Source organism: Phacochoerus africanus, chromosome 5 (genome assembly GCF_016906955.1).
Source record: "Phacochoerus africanus isolate WHEZ1 chromosome 5, ROS_Pafr_v1, whole genome shotgun sequence".
Classification (NCBI taxonomy): domain Eukaryota; kingdom Metazoa; phylum Chordata; class Mammalia; order Artiodactyla; family Suidae; genus Phacochoerus; species Phacochoerus africanus.
In genome coordinates, this window is record NC_062548.1 from 122,329,638 (window position 1) to 122,347,983 (window position 18,346).

The following is an 18,346-nucleotide window of genomic DNA, read 5'->3' on the forward strand; positions in this document are numbered from 1 at the left end:
CGGATCCTTAACCCACTAGGCGAGGCCTAGGATCAAACCCGCGTCCTCATGGATGCTAGTCCAGTTATTACCGCTTGCTGAGCCACCATGGGAACTCCAGGCCTGTTCGATTTCTATGAGGTGGTTTGTGGCATCGAAAACTTCCGTCTTCAAAGCTCTATTCACTCCCACGGCTTCCATTTCTACATTTACTCCTAAATAACTAGCATCCAGTCTTGACTTGGTTACACGAAACCCCTAACTCTCTTCAAACTGAGCAAAGTAAAACACCTCCCTTTCCTCCAAACCTGCCAGTCCTTCCCCTTCCCTATCTCCGTGAACCATAACCCGCTCACCAAGTCTCCCAAGTGCAAACCCCGAGTCCTTCTCCTCACGCACAGCCAAGAAGACAGGCCAGGCCTCCTTGCTGTCTGTCCCAGGTCCCTCCACGCCCCTCACACCCACAGCTACCACCCACGTCCCTCCCCCGAAGCGCTCCTCCTCTTTCCTCACAGCACAAGGAGCCAGCATCTGCTTCCAAAGCACCACTCGCCCCCCGCCCCAGTTTAACTCAAGCCCGGACGCCTCACTCGGGGGCCCCCTTCCCCTGAGCCACAGTGCCCCCAGCCTTTCCCTCCATTGACCCGCACGCACCCCCCACCCCGGCCGCCCCGTCGGGCCCCACCACACTCCCCGAGCCGGCCAGCCAGGGGGCCGTTCCCACGTTGAGGCCTGAAGCAGCGGATGGGGTCTTTGGAAGGGGCTGGTTGCCGTAGAGACGGGTGGAATCTCTCCCTGTCTGAGGCTCACCCCCAAGAGGCCCCTCTCTGGGCTGCGATGATGAACAGCCGGGAGCGGCGCCAGGATCAATGAATCGCAGACAGAGATGGGGCTCCTGGAGCGGGGTCAGCGTGCAGAGGCAGTAGCTCAGGTTCCCCCAGCCTCACCCGCTCTGGCCCTCGCCCCTTGCCCAGGGCCCGGGGGAGGGCCCGGGACAGGCTGCGCCTGGAGAGGAGTGAGGAGGAGGTCGAGCACCCTTCTCTGCCAAGGGACGGCCTTTCTACCTGGGGCTTGCCTCACCATCTAAGAGTTTCTCTGCCTTTCCATCTCTGACCAAATCACCTGGTGTTGATGGCATGCCAATCAGGTCACCGCTAACAGGACCCATACCAATCAGGTCACCGCTAACAGGACCCTTGCTCTAAAGATGCCCGTTACTCTTACATTCAGAAATCCATCTTTTTTGGGTTTTCTTTTATTATTTTTTTCCTTTTTAGGCCTGCACCTGTGACATATGGAAGTTCCCAGTCTAGGGGTCAAATCAGAGCTGCAGCTGTCGTGCTGTGTCACAGTCACAGCAATGCCGGATCCTTAACCCACTGAGTGGGGCCAGGGATCGAATTCGCATCCTCATGGATACTAGTCGGGTACGTTTCCACTGAGCCACAATGGGAACTCCCAGAAAGTCATCTTTTTTAAATTTATGCTTTCTTTGTTGGTTTTTTTTTTTTTTTGCAAGCAAGCAAAGTCTTTTTTTTTTTATTATTCTTCATGTTTTAGTTTTATACAATGGCTAGCAGGCACCTTAGTAACCAGCCAGAAATCAATTTCAACCACCAAAGCAAAGTCTTTATTAATAAATTTATGCTTTCAAGATAGCTTTGGTTCTGACCTTTTTTCCTGAAGGACCTAAGAAGGCTTTCGGCTAAAGCAATAAAATTATGACCTTTTATTAATATATATAATATGATGTAATTTTCCATCTTTAAAAATTTTTGGTTCTAAAATGAAAAGCATAGGTATACAAATCTAAACTTTTTTTCCCATTTTTAAAAAGATGTCTTTTTAATGGCATCTTTTCAGCGATGGCTTACAAAATGCTATGTTTTTCTTCAATTTATGTAGCTACTTTAATGGCTCCCCAGGGCTTTATGCTCCCTCCATGTGCGGCAGTCTAGGTCCAGCTTCAAGCGTTACCTATCTTTGGCGTCACCTCTCCTGACGTTCTCAGGAACTGCGCTCTCAGGCTTTCCAGGCACTGCAGAAATTCTTTCCGATTGCTCATTCCCACCTGGGCTGCCAGACACCTCTGCCCCCTTGCCCCCACTTAGTCCTGTAACCACACGAGCCTGCTGGGATCTGTTCTAACTTTTCTTCCTTTCTTCGAGAAACTTGACCGTCCTCCCTTTTACCCAAAGCCAAGAAAACCGCTCCTTCCCAGGAGTATGTCTCTTGCTTCTTTTCCTGTTCAAGCAAGTTGGCAGCTTTCAACATTGACTAAAGGATCATGTCTTCTAAATAAAGTTTGTCAGAATCAAAGCTTTCCTAGTTGCAAGAAATAAGAATCCGTCCAAACCCACTTGAGCCAAAGGTGGAACTTTATTATAAGGTATCAGTGTGTCCCAGACTATAAAAAAGCAGGAAGGACTCTCAGGTTTTTCCCTCAACTCTTGGGGACTGCATAATTTCTCAACATCTCACCGCGTATTTTCTTCATTCCTTTCTCTATTTCTCTATCCACATAATGAAGATGGCTCCACAGAGATCCCAAGATTTGTGATTCCTCAACTCAAGCAACCATTGGAATTCTAATCCCAAAATCTCAAAAGAAGGGAAAGTATTCCAAGCTGCCTGCCTGGAATATCAGACAGCTATGCCCTAGAGAGACTGTCATGTAATATCAGTGTGGCTGTGAGGTCCACCTGTGTTGAAGGAGCAGCTCTTAGAGAAGGAGAGGACGCGGTCCCGGATAGAAAACCCCAAACTCCGCCACAGCTGTGTCATAGCACTTTAGGAACATATTAGAATTAAGCACAGTCAACCTGCAGAGAAGCTGGCAAGGCCACTTGTGTGAGGACAGAAGGGTCTACAGCAGAGGGCAGTGAGGCCCTGTCCAGTCCTTCAGGCGGCATTTTTAGTGGTTGGAGCAACTTCCAGGAGCAGCTGGAGATGCAGGGTGGCCACCTGCAAACACCTGGGCTGGCACCGGAAGTAGATGAACAGGAAATAGACCGGGAGGCCACTGAGCAGGAACAGAAAGAGGTACAGGAACTCCATCTGGGGATGGTCGAGGATGGGTGCCAACACCAGGCAGAGAGAGGCAAGGAGCATGATGGCAGGGATGATGATGGGGACCTGCAGGGGACACGGAGACAAGACCTGGATGACGAAGACAGCCGTGGGAGGCGGTATATGGGTCCTCGCTCCCAGTCCCTGCAGGACACCTGGCCAGGCCAGGGGAGCCACCTGCTGGGTTCCAGGGAGCCCTCCAGGGAACAGAGGCGTTGGGGACCCAGCCTGACTCTCTCTCTAGGAGAGAGAGAATCCCCTAGAGAATCCCCTGTGTGTGCTCATTCTCACTGCCTCATTCTCCCATGTTCTCCCTCAATGTCCTCCAGGGGAAAAACCACGTCCCCAACAAGCAGAGTCCACACCTTGTGATCCATCCATCCCTCACCCCCCAGGACGTACAGAAATTCTCTCCCAAATAAGACAGTGGCAACATTTTATGTTCCTCCTCCAGGGCCCTGTGGTCCAACGATCTGCCTCATGGAACAGCCTGGATTGAAAAAGGCCCTCGTATTCTCCCAAAGGCTACCTTGTAAGGTCGGGGAAGATTCTTCTTCTTCTTCATCCGCAAGTACAGGAGACAGCTAATGGTGGTCCCATAGGTGAGCCAGCCAAGGAAGCTGAAAGCCAAACATGAGCCACTCGCTATGGGCCCTGGCACAGGTGGGCCAGCAAGAGCGGCTGGCCTCCTAGGTGCAAACCTGGGCAGAGCAGCAAGCACATCGGGGGCCTTTCAGCCACCCCCTGCGCCCCTTATCCATGCAGACGAAAGAAAGAAAGAGTCAAGGCTGGGGCACCAAGGACAAGGACGCCCCAGAGGGTCCACGTTGGGCTATCCCTTCCTGCGTGGTCTTCAGGTGTGAAGTGGCACACACACATGCCCAGGCCTCGCTGCCTGCGCCGGGCAGAACAGAGAAGGACAAGTTTCAAAGGCAAGGATGAGCATCTGTGTTTCCCAAAGAAAGAGTCTGGGGGGAGTTCCCGTCGTGGCGCAGTGGTTAACGAATCCGACTAGGAACCATGAGGTTGTGGGTTCGATCCCTGGCCTTGCTCAGTGGGTGAAGGATCTGGCGTTGCTGTGAGCGTGGTGAGTCGCAGATGTGGCTCGAATTCCATGTTTCTGTGGCTCTGGTATAGGCCGGCGGCTACAGCTCCAATTAGACCCCTAGCCTGGGAACCTCCATATGCCACGGGAGCGGCTCAAGAAAAAGACAAAAAAAAAAAAAAGAGTCTGGGGGAATCTCAGGAAAGGCTGTGCTCCCCTCGGCACCAGCACACTCCTCACAGACTCTCCCCACCTTAGAACTGGTGGCAGGGCACCCAGACGAACCCCTGGCCTCTGCCCCCAGTGGCTGAGGGGGGGCTGGCCAAGACTCCTTCTAACCTTGGAGGCCATCTCCTGAGGTGGTCCAGACCCGGAGGTAGGGGGTCCTGGCTGAGAGGACTCGTCCTAGCGTCCTCATCCTCTTTCTGTCCGGGGACGTTCTCAGCCAGGCTCCCCTATCTCAGGCTGAAACCCCCATAAGCCCCTGAATTTGATTTAATTCTTTCTCATGGGAAAAAGATAAAAAGAAAAAACACGTCTGTTACTTAATGTTCTGCAGAAGGGTACAGCAAGCACTGCAGATCCCGTTCCAAAGGATTAATTACACGTAAAACAACAAGGGAAAAGAACATGTGACACTTGAAAAATTACTCTGAGAATCTGCCCCAGACATTGTGCCTGCCTGGTGGGTTAAAGAGCTGCCCATTGAGTGAAGTTATAAAATTACAGCTGGGGAGTTCCTGCTGTGGCTCAGTGGGTTAAGAACCTGACTAGTGTCCATGAGGATGCAGGTTCCACCCCTGGCCTCGCTCAGAGGGTTAAGGATCCAGTGTTGCTGTAAGCGGCAGCATAGGTCAAAGATGCAGCTCGGATCTCGTGTAGCTGTGGCTGTGTGTAGGCCGGCAGCTGCAGCTCTGCTTCAACCCTTGGCCTGAGAACTTCCATATGCCGCAGGTGCAGCCCTAAAAAGACAAATAATAATAATAAAATTACAGCGGGATATCACAACAGCCCATCACTCCTGCCCCAGGGAAAGAAAGAGAAGAGGTCAGAACATCTTCCCACTTTGAGGAGATCACTGATGGTGCCCACACGGTGTGGTTGTGAGTCTGCCCTGAGTTCAATAGAGCTCTGTGGGGTCAGATCCAGAATGCAGGCCGGACTACAATGGAAAAATTACATCAAGCCAAGGGATACAACTAACCTGAGTAAAGCCTGCATATCCTCTAACATTGTCCAAGGAACAAAGCAAAGGGACAAGAAAAAAGAAAAAAGGAGTTCCCTGGTGGCTCAACAAGTTAAGGAACCGGCATTGTCACTGCTATGGCTCGGGTCTCTGCTGTGGTGAGGGTTCGGTCCCTAGCCCGGGAACTTCTGCATGCCATGGGCACAGCCAAAAAGAAAAAAGACAACAAAAAGACAACAAGTTTTTAACTGTCTCTTTGTGAAAATTTGTTTCATTGAATGTTTGGAAACAAGGCAAGAGAGGAGGGCGCCATGTTTAATTTTGGAAACGTAACTGGGAGAGAATGGCTGAAATGTGTGCTTGTGCCTTGAGCCTGGGCTGTGTGAGTGCCGCGCACACACATGCTCACACACTCATAAGGGCTTCTAGAAATGTGCTTGCACATACGAGTATATATATATGTACATGTGTGTGGGTGTGCACACATCAGGGACTTCTAGAACTGCACGTGCACATAACGACTATACATCTGTGCCTGTGTGCGAATGAGGACACGTGGGGGCCACGAGATGCTCGGCCTGGGAGGGCAGTCTCACGTACCTCAGGGAGTTCACGATGGTGTTGAAGCTTCCTGGGGTGACTAGGACCAAAGCCACTGCTGTGGTAAACATCAAAGCTGGGGCTGGTGTGAAGCGACGCACGTGAACCATGGACAGAAGCCGGGGCTGGGAAGCAAAGCCTGGTGTCAGGTGGTCCCCAGGATAGCTGCAGAGGGTGTCTGTTCCCAGAAGCTCCCACCCTCTTCCCCTGTCAAACTCACTCACTCTAGATACCATTGTACCCAACTAGCAGTCCCCAGTTCCCACAATGTCCAGAGACAGGTCACTGTCACTTATCTGGGGTGACAGGTTGGGGGACCCATCCCTCCAGGTCAAGACCCAATAGCCTAGAATGTGGGGCTGCAGCATGGAGAGCTGTAGCCGATGCCTGGCTAAATTTCTCAACTTTCTCTTCTTTTCCTTTCCTTTTTTTTTTTTTTTTTTTTTTAAGGGCTGCACCTGCTACCTACGAATGTTCCCAGGCTAGAGGTTGAGTTACAGCTATAGCTGCCGGCCTACACCACAGCCACAGCGACACAGGATCCAAGCCACGTCTGCAACCTACACCACAGCTCACGGCAACGCTGGGTCTTTGATCCACTGATCAAGGCCAGGGATCAGACCCACAGGCTCATGGATTCTAGTCTGGTTCTTAACCAGCTGAGCCACAGCAAGAACTCCTGATCTCTCAACTTTCTATTGCTCCCTCCACAAGACAGCAGGAGGGACCGAGAGGGGGGAGACAGAGAAAGAGGGGAGAGAAGACGGGACAGGCAGGGATGGAGCATGGAGAGGGATACTGGGTTACAGCGTAGATGGCATTATCCTTCAGCAAATACTGAGACCCTCTCTCCCCACCTCTGGGCTAGAAATGTAGTTTCCATCCACTGATGCTGGGCTCAATGAAGGGTTAGCAGGCATGTGTGGTTTAGCTTGACCTCTGGAAACCCTGCCACTTGCTATGGCAAATACATGCCCCAGGAGCCACTTTGGCCTGGGTCCCTGTGATTAGAACAGACTCACATTCAGAGTGAGAAGATCTGAACACAAGCCTGGGCCAGCAGCAGAACTGTTGTCCTAAGCCACTGAGATGTGGGTTGTCTATCAGCCGGGGTTATTGCAGCGAAAGCTAAGGGCGTGGCAGGGAGTCCCCGGGGGAGGGCCCAGGGAGTACACACCAGTTCTGCTCCTGCGGCTCCTCCCCACCGCCCCTGCACCACTACTGTCCACAGACACCCCATCACCCACAACCTCCACGGAGTGACCCAGTGCAGTGACCTCCCAAACCTGGAAGTAAAGGGACTAGAGTTTCAATGGAGAGTTATGGATGCTTGAGTCCCATTCTTAGAAGAAAAGGGGGCCATGTCTTTAGGGAAAGTCTTGACTGGAGCTAAATGCCAAGCTTCCAGAAAGCGAAAGCTTCGCTCCAGCCTCCCTCCTGCAGCCCCCACCACCTTGCCCAGCCCAGACCCAACCCCATCTCTCACCATGTGGCCCTCTCTCGCAGCCACATAGCACACACGGCTTCCACTGAAGAACAACCCGTTGACAGAGCCAAATGTCGCGAGTGCAACAGCCAAAGGCACCAGCCAGGCCCAGGCCCCCAGAACCTGGTTCCTAGGACAACAGAGGAATTGAGGGACAGGGAGCCAGCAGCAACCTGGAAGATGACCACCAGACCCCCTTGGAAACGGAGCAATCGAGCCCCCCGGGGGCCAGCTGAAATCCTCATGGGGCGCCATCCTTCCCCCACCCACCTCCGTGGCCCTGAACACGTCACGTGACTCACTCACCCCCAGCTCACAGCCATCGCATCAGAGGAAAGGATCTCATTGGGCGATAACACTAGCAGGTAACTAATGTTGACCAGGAGGTACAGGCCGGTGACCAGGGGGATGGCGATCAACAGTGCACACACCAGGTTCTGCTGCAGAGGCGGGCAGAAGAGGCCACCTGTTGGCCCGGGAGGTCTTTCCCAGGCTCCCTGCCCATAGGGCACGTGCCAGGCCAAGGGTCACCCTGGCGGTGTGGCCCTCTTGCTTGAGCGGAGTCCCACCGTGGGGACGCGCCAACAGGCAGATGTGCTGGGAGGCTGGGCGAGGCACTAACAGAGCGATGGAGGTACAGGGGGGCTGGCAGGGTGGGGAGGGAAGGGGAGCCATCACCAGGGCCTTGTGCTCGGTTCTCCCTGAGGATGGAGGAGATTCAGGGAGCTGGGAAGGGAAGGCATTCCCAGCAGGGGCGACCACATACGCAGAGGCGAGGAGCAGACAGGAAAGTCAAGATCTCCATAGCTGGCTGGTGGCTTATATTCCAGGACCTGGCACTCCAATCCCGCCTAGTTTCTGAGTCCCCAGGATGCAGGCCCAGACTGAGGACCATTACACCCAGGGCTTCTCTTCTGACGCTCAGTCTCCTCAAGCAGAAATTGGGGGAGGTCCCTTCGTGGCTCAGCGGTTAAAGAACCCAACTGGATCCATGAGGCTGCTTATTTGATCCCTGGTCTCGCTCAGTGGGTCAAAGATCCGGCATTGCCATGAGCTGTGGGGTAGGTTGAAAATGCAGCTCGTATCCCGCGTTGCTGTGGTTGTGGTGCAAGCCAGCGGCTACAGCTCCAATTGGACCCCTAGCCTGGGAACCTCCATATGCCACAGGTGCGGTCCTAAAAAGCAAAAAAAGGAAAAGAAATTGGGGATGCTTGGGGAATCTGTGAGATGGGGCTCCCCACGGCTCTGCCTCTCTCCAGGGTGTGAGGATCAGCAAAGAGGAAGGGAAGGAAAGGAAAGGGCCTGGCCACGGGGGCTCCTGGACTGATTTGCGCTGATGGAGCCTCAGCGCCCAACTGACCCACAGTCACCACCCCCTCCCCCAAAAAATGTATTGAACGGGCATTCAGTAAAAGTTGAGGAACAAATGAAAATGAATGAAACCGGGAGTTCCTGTCGTGGCGCAGTGGTTAACGAATCCGACTAGGAACCATGAGGTTGCGGGTTCGGTCCCTGCCCTTGCTCAGTGCGTTAACGATCCGGCGTGGCCGTGAGCTGTGGTGTAGGTTGCAGACATAGCTCGGATCCCATGCTGCTGTGGCTCTGGCGTAGGCCGGTGGCTACAGCTCCGATTCAACCCCTAGCCTGGGAACCTCCATATGCCGCGGGAGCGGCCCAAGAAATAGCAACAACAACAACAAAAAAAAAGACAAAAAGAGAAAAAAAAAAGAAAATGAGTGAAACCGGAGAGCAGATCGCTCCCTCCCTCTCCACGCCCCCAGCCATGGACAACACTCTGGAGCCAGGAGCCAGTGGAGGGAAGGGATCTTCTTCCGGAACTTTACCCAGCATGCCCCAGGCTTCGGGCCAGCCCTGGAGAGAATCTGTAGACGCCAAAGGAAGAAGCCCCTTCAAAGTAGGAGAAGCACGTCCCTAGCACTCCTGGGGCTCCTGAACGGCTTTCTCTAGATGTCCTGGGGAAGACCTTGGGAAGGGCAGGCAAGCCCTGATGAATCGAGAGCCTCGCCCCTCGGTGTCAGACGGTAACACCAGGACGTGGCACAGCTGTTCCTGACACATGAAACAAAACAGAAGAGGTCCTTCCATCCTGAGATGCCGAGAGCTCACATTCAGACTTGGAATGGAGCTGTCCTGGTGGGGCTGTGCCACAGCCCCAGGCAGAGCTCCCCTACCCCACTAGATGGGACCCTCCCCATTAAGCATCAGCCCCTGAGGTGCATATCTTCTGCTCTCCAATATTATATAAAAAGCAGTTTCGGAGTTCCCATCATGGCTCAGTGGTTAACGAATCCGACTAGGAACCATAAGGTCGCAGGTTGGATCCCTGGCCTTGCTCAGTGGGTTAAGGATCCGGCGTTGCCGTGAACTGTGGTGTAGGTCGCAGATGAGGCGTGGATCCCATGTTGCTGTGGCTGTGGCATAGGCTGGTGTCTACAGCTCCGATTCGACCCCTAGCCTGGGAACCTCCATATGCCGCGGGAGCGGCCCTAGAAAAGACAAAAGAAAAAAGAAAAAAAAAAAAAAGAAGGCAGTTTCTAGAGCTTTCTCCAGGGCTGGGCTCTGCCCACAGAAATATTCGGAGCTGGGTTTGGGGGGAAGGGCAGGGGGCATGGAGGATGGAGAGCATCTCAGAGCCCACTTCCGGTCCCTGTCCTCAGACACCCCACCCCCACCCCCACGTTTCCCTGAGACAGATATACTCTGTCCTTTCTGGTTCCAGTTCCTTCTTCTACATGGCTGTTTTGCCCTTCGAGGCTCAGTTCTCGCCCTCCTCTTACAGGAAGCCCCCCTGACTACTTTGCTGCGTGGGGAGCTCCCCTTCTGCACTCCAGCAGCCAGTGGAGGCCACACCCTAGCAAGCACATCTGCTTTACTGCCTCCAAGCCTGTGTCCTGTCTCACTTTTTCCTGTCCTCTAAGGGCAACGGAGGGCCAAGCAGGGTGGCAAATTCATCCCAGTATACCTGGACCTTTCTGGCTTTTAACACTAGAAGGCCAGTATCCCTGGGAACCCCTCAGTCCTGGGCAACCAGGATGGTGGGTCACCCAGCCTAGCAGGTCACGTGGCAAACTTGCCATAGCAATGCAGATAGGACAGCAACAGATTCTCGCATGAGATGGGTCTTCTCAGGTCCCTTACAGTTCCAAAATCTGAGAATCTGGGGGCAAAAGAAATTGCCTCAACCACAGCATTGGCATAGCAATGACCTCCTCATCCTCCCAGGCCTGAAAATGTGGCTCCGCCCAGGTCCAGGGGAACAGAGTCCTGGGATGCCCCTCCTGGGGCCCTCCTTGTGGGGTGCACTTAGCTGCTAAGCCCCCACCAAGCATGACCCAGCCCCATGCTGAGTCAGAGGGAGGGGCCCTGGTGTGCCTGTGAACTTGACTCAGCTTGTCAGCCCCCTGGCCAGCTAATGAGCTGTGACAGTTATAGAGCCCCGAGTTGTGCCACAAACAGGTTTCTGGCCAAGATGCCACAAGAACAGTAAGATTTCCTGGTTTCGTTCTCAAGCACCTTAATTCTTCACTCAGATTTCAGGACACCTGAGCACAAGGCAGCCCCAACTTGGCACAGTTCTCCAGTTTCCTGAAGTAAGGTGTGGCAGGAAAAAAAGCTAGAACTACCGTGTGCCTCCGAGGGCAGAGTTACAGCCAGAATTTCTTTTTTTTTCTGTCTTCTGTCTTTTGTCTTTTCAGGGCCACACCCATGACACATGGAGTTTCCCAGGCTAGAGGTCTAATCGGAGCTTCAGCTGCTGGCCTATGCCAGAGCCACAGCAACACCAGATCCTTAACCCACTGAGCAAGGCCAGGGATCGAATCCTTAACCTCATGGTTCCTAGTTGGATTCGTTTCCAGGGCGCCACAACCGGAACTGCCACAGCCAGAATTTCTAATGCTAGCAATCAGAGGGATGGCTTTGTTTTTGCTTTGAAACCCGCCTTTGTCCGGAAGTGCTCAATATACAGCAAACTAACGACCAGTGGACCAAATCCAGCCATTTGTTTTGGTAAATAAAATTTGTAAGCGCAAAGCCCCACTTGTTGGGTGATTTATGGCTGTTCTCACACTACAGCTGAGTTGAACGGTTGTCACAGAGGTCGTGTGACCTGCAAAACCTAAAATAAACAAGTCTCCGATCCTTTGTAGGAAAAGTTTGCTGATCCCTGCTCTATAGCACATGGGTTTATTAAGTGGATAGCTTTGAGCTCAGGGTCTGCATTCTCAGAGAGAGGAGTCCAACCCCCAGGAACTGAGTGAGCCAGTGTCCCTGCTCTGGAGCCCCCAGCCCACCCCAGAACCAGTCTGAATACTCATCATCATTCACCTGAAATTGCCATACACTCTGCAGCTGTTTACAGCACTCGGAGCCCTAGCCGTCACTCACAGGGGATTATACCATTAGATACTCCATGAGGCAGGCAGGAAGCTATTGTAATCCTATTTTATAGGCAAAAAAACTGAGGCACAGGAAATTACATGCAAAATAGAAATAAAAACTAGGCCCCAGGACTCCTGTCTGTCTCTGCCTTTAAACTTCAGTCTCTAAGCTCCTCGGCTTCTCCCAAGCCCCACACCAGAGGCACTGAGTCAGACACTGAGAGCTGTAATGGGCCTTAAACCAGCCCAGAGACAGAAAAAGACTTGCAATGTTCATTCTATGAGAATGTAAAACTCCTGCTTGGACAAGAAAAAACAAAGAGCATCCTAAGCAAATGAATTTGTAGCAGAGCTAATATTCATAGTAACCATCCAGTCCAAAGTTTCCCTGCAGACCCCTCCCCCGCCCCTCCCCCAAAGGCCATGACTAGCCAGGCCCAAGTTCACAGGCAGGGTGAGCCAGGCAGAGCTGGCTGCTTCTTCTCTCCTGCATCATGAAGCTCTGCCCAGGAGTGGCCCCCATGCTTGGCAAGTATGAATTAAGAGTGTGCTACAGTGCTCCGAAGAGAGTAATGCAAGAGGCGGCAAGCTGGGTCGCTAGGCATGGCCTCTTACTAGAGGTTAGAAAGACCTGTTTTCACACATGAAAAACAGGAGAATGACGTCTGCCTCCCAGGGCAGCAAAACGAGACCATGGGTGTGAGACAATAAGGTTCTCTCCTTAATTGAGAAGTTATTATTTATCTAACTGCATGAAGAAATCAGAATAGACAGTGGGCTGGCCTTCAAGGCCCAGGAGTGCACGAAGGGAGTCCCCCACTTTCAGCCGATTTCTCAGAGTCTTAGCTCAAATAGCAATCACTGGAACTGTTGAAGTTTGGAGATTTCACACACGCACACACACCCCCCTCCCCAAAGCGGTATCATAGACTCACACTTGGATTCTTGAGTTCCTCCATCACATAGTTGAGGCTATTCCAGCCATCAAAGGACCACATGCCCTGGTAGAAGGCCATGCTGATGTGCCCGGCCTGCTGTGACGTGTTGTGGAAGGCAGTCAGAAGGGCTTCCGTGCGGCCACAGCCCTGGCCCAGGACCATGACGCCGCCCCCCACGATGACCAGCAAGGAGAGCACTTTGGCGGCCGTGCACACGTTCATCAGCATGATGGTTGCCCGCGAGCTCCAGCAGTTGACCAGCAGCAGCAGCAGAAGGCAGGTGGCAGCCACACCCTTGAGCATGGCCTGGGGCAGGGAGGAGCAGCCTGGATAAAAGGGGACCACGACATACTGGGCAAAGCTCAGAGAGACGGCAGCGATGGCGGCTGGTCTGCTCACCAGCACAAACGTGTAGATGACCAGGAAGGCTGGTAAGGAGCCAAAGGTTCGTAGAATGTAGGCATATTCCCCTCCGGATTCGGGGACCAGGGTCCCCAGTTCAGCATAGCACAGGGCACCCAGGGTGGTCAGAAGACCACAGACCGCCCAGACCACAAGACTGGCCCCGGGGCTGCCCATGTAGACCAAGACCCCCTGTGGTGACATGAAGATGCCAGAGCCAATCATACAGCCAGCAATCAGGGACACGGCACTCCACAGGCCCATGTCCCGTCTCAGCCTCAACCCCCCACCAGCTGGCTCCTGCCTGGCCACCCCCTCACCTCCATCTCTTTGCTGACTGCTCTCCATCTCAGGACTCCAGTAGTCCCTGTATCGAACTGAGCAGAAGCAGATGCTCTGATACCTATCAGTGCTGTGCGCTTCCTGCAAGAGTTAATGATTACAGCACCTGAAGGAGCCTGCGCCAGGGATCAGAGAGCCAGGACATGGCAATTAGGAGGGACTGAGCCTTTATGGATTGACCAGCCCCTGTCCAGCAAGACCCCAGTAGAGGCAGTTTGCAGGAACTGTTCACTGATGCAGCTCAGGAAAGGTCAAGGAAAGATGGATTTTAGTAGAAATCGCCATTGCCCAATTCCACAGCAACATGCGTGTGGAATAATAGTTGCATGAGTGCTCTGTGCCAACAGTCTGATTGCTGAGCGATTGCGCATCAGAAGCCCAAGAAATCTCTGCGACATTTTTATCAGCCAAGCACCAATATCCCTCTTTTGTCGGGATTCCAATTAAAACTGCATGAGGGGAATTCCTACTGTGGCTCAGCGGGTTAAAAACCAGATGCTGTCTCTGTGAGGATGAGGGTTCAATCCCTGGCCTCTCTCAATGGGTTAAGGATCCTGCATTGCTGTGGCTGCGACACAGGCCTGCAGCGGCAGCTCTGATTCGACCCCTAGCCTGGGAATTTCCATAGGCCGCAGGTGGAGGAGGAAAAACAGCAACAAAACTTCTCTACTCTAGAGAAGAACCAAGATGACCATAGGAGAGGATCCAAATAGATCAGGACAGAACTTGTTCCCTTAGCAGATAGGGAGCAGGTGGTTAAGAGCAGAGGGGCTGGAGTGGAACTGCCTGAGTTCCAATCCCAGCTCCAGTCCTTCACAGTTATGTGACTTAGACAAGGTCTCTGAACCTCGCCCTATTCACTTGTCAACTGATTACAACAACCACATAGGGTGGCTCTAAGGATTAAACAACATAAAACCCATGCAGTAACATAAAACCTATTCGGTAGCTAGAATATTGTATGGCATAAAGTGAACTTTCTTTATATTAGTTAACCATTACTATCTAGCTAGAGTTTCATTAGTTCCCTAGAAATAAATAGATGGATAGATAGATAGATAGACAGACAGACAGACAGACAAATAAGTATATATTGAATTCAAATAATTTTCTTGATCTAGGGGTACTATTCCTTTCAGAATACTGTGTATAATGTTTTTATTGCTCTTCATTTGTATTTTTCAAATTGGGCTGCAGAACCTTTACTAGTATTGTTCAATAAGAAAAATAAAGATTGGTGAAACTCACTGGCATTTGGGGTGAAGATACTGGTGCCCAAAGTGGGCAGAAAGGCACTTGCAGTCTCCTGAACAGACCAGCCTAGCTCAAGCCAGCCATACAGTCTAGTTGGGTCTCAGGTACATGTGCAATTAATAAAACTCCTGAAAGAGGTGAGGGACTTTGCTGTCACTGGTGCCTCCTCCCCTTGCTACTCTGAAGCCTCCTGGCCTTTCATAAGGCCGTCTTCAGAAAATCCCTGGGAGTTCCCAGTGTGGTTCAGTGGGTTAAGAACATGACTAGTAACCACGAGGATGGGGATTCTATCCCTGGCCTCACTCAGTGGGTTAAGGATCCAGTGTTAGTCACAGATGCAGCTCTGATCCCACATTGCTATGGCTGTGGCAAAGGCCAGAAGCTGCAGTTCTGATTTGACCCCTGGCCTGGGAATTTCCATATGCTGTAAGTGTGGCCCTGAAAAGAAAAAAGAATGAAAGAAACTCCCCAGAGAAGGGGTCGTCCAACCTTCAAAAGGAAGTCCTCCAACCACTCTACCCAGTAGGAAAAGATAGAAGGGGACAGAGAAGCAGATTTTTAAAAAGACTAGATCAAAAAATTAGATGGTAGAGTTCCCATTGTGACTCATCAGTAAAGAATCCAACTAATATACATGAGGACACTGGTTCGATCTCTGGCCTCGCTCAATGGGTCAAGGATCCAGTGTTGCCCTGAGCTGTGCTGTAGGTGGGATCCAGTGTTGCTGCGGCTGTTGGAGCCCTAGCCTGAAAACTTCCACATGCCGCAGGTATGGCAGTAAAAATTTTTAAAAAGCCAAAAAAAAAAAAAAAAAGTCAGCAAGGGGAGGAAGGAAAGAAGGACATAGGGCAGAATCCAAGAGAGTCCAAGCACAGAGCTGCCAGCCTCGCTCCCCCCCAGAGTCAGAGCCAACCTCTTCTCCTGGCATCAATGGGTGACAATACATACACAGCACTGCCACCCAGGGAGGCTCTCATGAGCCTTGGTGTCTCTTTCCTGGGGTTCCATCACTTAGACGTGGTTGACTGCTCGTGTGGCTGACCTCAGTTTCCAGCCCCTCGGGAGGTGGAGCTGATATTTCATGACCCAAAGCCCCCACCCGAAACCACACTGTTACTATCTAATCAGCCCAAGGCCCCCAGGCAAATGGAGACTCTCTGATCAAGCATGACATTCCAAGGGCTGAGAGAGTACCTCCCAGAAGCCAAGGGCAAGGTTTAGATCTCTCTTGGGGCAAAGTTAAATTCTTCACTACACAGAGTGGAGCTACCTGTGACCTGAAGAACATTAGGAGAACCTAAATGTTGTTTGGGGTCTCTTTTGGGGGTGGGGGTGCATGACCAGGACATGGAGCAGTTCCTGGGCCAAGGATCAAACCCAGGCCACAGCAGTGACAACACCAAATCCTTAGCTGATACGCCACCAAGGAACTCCAAGAACATAAATATTGTTTTGCTTTGTTTCTTTTTAGGGCCAAGCCCAAGGCACATGAAGGTTCCCAAGTTAGGGGTCCCAAGCTACAGCTGCCAGCCTATGCCACAGGCAGAGCAATGCCAGATCCTAGCCAACTCTGCGACCTACACCACAGCTCATGGCAACTCAGGATTCTTTAACCCACTGATCGAGGCCAAGGATCAAACCCAAATCCTCATAGACACTAGTCAGATTCGTTTCCACTGTGCCACAGCAGGAACTCCTCAACAGAATCTTTATTAGCTCCACTTTCCATCTGAAAATGGGGCTGATGATTCTGCCACAAAAGTGTTCATGGGAATAAACCAAAAACCTTTATATCCCATCATCCTGTGAAGATGAATGGAGTTATGTTAACACCAAAAACTCACATTTCCTGTTCTTGCCCCCATTTTTTTTCATTTCTGACTGCCTGAAGGATATGGCCTTCCCGGGCCAGGGATCAGGTCCGAGCCACAGTCTCAACCTAAGCTGCAGCTGTGGCAACACTGGATCCTTAACCCACTGTGCCAAGCTGGGGATTGAACTTGCGTCCCAGCTTTCCCAAGACACTGCCAATCCTGTTGCACCACAGCAGGAACTCCATCCTGCTCTCGCCCCCATTAATTAGGCAGGATCTCCAGGCCGCTGCAAAGCCTCCACAAGTATATCTGGGAATTCTCAAGAAATCTCATTTGGGCTCAAAACCAGCCTACCAGCCTGGCTGTAAATGGCATCCACTCAGCTCTCCCTCCTGCTCCAACCCTCCCAGTCAGTGTCTGATGCCAAGGGGCAGCAACTCTTTCTGCAAAGGGTCAGATAGAACCTTAGGCTTCAAAGGGTGCGCAGTCCTGATCACGCACACCTCATTTTTTTCTTTTTTTTTTTTTTTTGGCTGTGCCTGAAGCATGTGAAAGTTCCCAGGCCAGGGATTGAACTCAAGCCACAGCAGCAACCTGGGCCGCTGCAGTGACTCACAAGGGAACTCCCATACAGTCCTAGTCACAGTTTCCTCACCTCGGCCGCTGTCATGAGAAAGCAGTCACAGACCGTCTATCAACCGATGAGTGTGGCTGTGTTCCAAGAAGACTGTTTTCGTTCTTTTTGTGGCCGTACCTGTGGCATGTGGAAGTTCCCAGGCTAGGGGTCGATTCAGAGTTACAACTGCGGCCTATACCACAGCTACGTGGAATCCGAGCTGCATATGTGATCTATGCCGCAGCTCTCAGCAACACCGGATCCCTAACCCACTGAGTGAGACCAGGGATCAAACCCCCATCTTCACAGAGAAATGTCAGACCCTTAACCCGATGAGCCACAACAGGAACTCCTGAAAACTTTATGGATAATGAAATTTCAATTTCATGGAATTTTCACATCCCACAAAACACTATTCTTCTTTTGATTTTTTTTTTTTTTTAATGGCCACACTCATAGCATTTGGAAGTTCCCAGATCAGGGATTGAATTTGAGCTGTGACAACGCTGGATTCTTTAACTCACTGCATCTGACCAGGGACCCAACCTGCACCTCTGCAGAGACCCTAGCTACTGCAGTCAGGCCCTTAACCCACAGCACCACAGTAGAAACTCCATCTTCTTTTGACTTTTTTCAAACTTTTTAAAATATGAAAACCATTCTTAGCCATTAAAAAAATTAGGCAGCAGGCCAGGAGCTCCCCTGGTACAGTGGGTTGAGGATTTGGTGTTGTCACTGCAGCAGCCTGGATTGATGTGCTGCAGGTTCGATCCCTGGGCAGGAATTTCCACATTCCATGGGCGTGGCCAAGGGAAAAAAAAAAAAAAGAAGAAGAAGCAAATAAGTTTTGGCGTTACCTCATTACTAAGCAGGTTAAGGCTCTGATTACAGGTGTGGCTTGGGTTAGATTCCTGGCCCAGAAACTTCCATATGGTTCTGTCTAAAAAAACAAACAAACTAGGCAATAGACCAGATGTGTCTCACAGGCTGGCGTTTGCCAGCCCCTGCCCTGTGCTCATGACACGCCAGTGAGAGAACCTCATTCCTGTGAAAATGCCAAGGGCATCTCATAACCTGATGCCAATCGTACTGCTTCCAGTGTTCCCAAAGCTCCCAGGCCTCGGAGTGCCGGGAGATGCTGGGAAATGGCACAGAAAGAGAGGGAGACCCTCCCCCAGCACTGGGAACTACTTTGTCATCTCAACCTGGAACATT

At 51.7% G+C, this 18,346-nt stretch overlaps 1 protein-coding gene across 2 annotated transcripts; it reads right to left on the reverse strand.

Annotated features, from left to right (window-relative positions):
• Positions 1–2,339: 2,339 nt before the first annotated feature.
• Positions 2,340–13,611, reverse strand: LOC125128310 (b(0,+)-type amino acid transporter 1-like). Of its 2 annotated transcripts, XM_047782570.1 has the most exons (7): positions 13,426–13,513; positions 12,701–13,029; positions 7,672–7,805; positions 7,366–7,495; positions 5,880–6,004; positions 3,578–3,668; positions 2,340–3,114 (listed from the first exon to the last, which is right to left on the reverse strand). In XM_047782570.1, the coding sequence occupies exons 1-7, from the start codon at positions 13,451–13,453 to the stop codon at positions 2,881–2,883; spliced, it is 1,071 nt and encodes a 356-aa protein (XP_047638526.1). In that variant the 5' UTR covers positions 13,454–13,513; the 3' UTR covers positions 2,340–2,880. The 2 variants fall into 2 exon arrangements, with proteins under 2 accessions (XP_047638526.1, XP_047638525.1); XM_047782569.1 differs by having other exon boundaries at positions 12,701–13,611.
• Between the last annotated feature and the right edge of the window lie 4,735 nt (positions 13,612–18,346).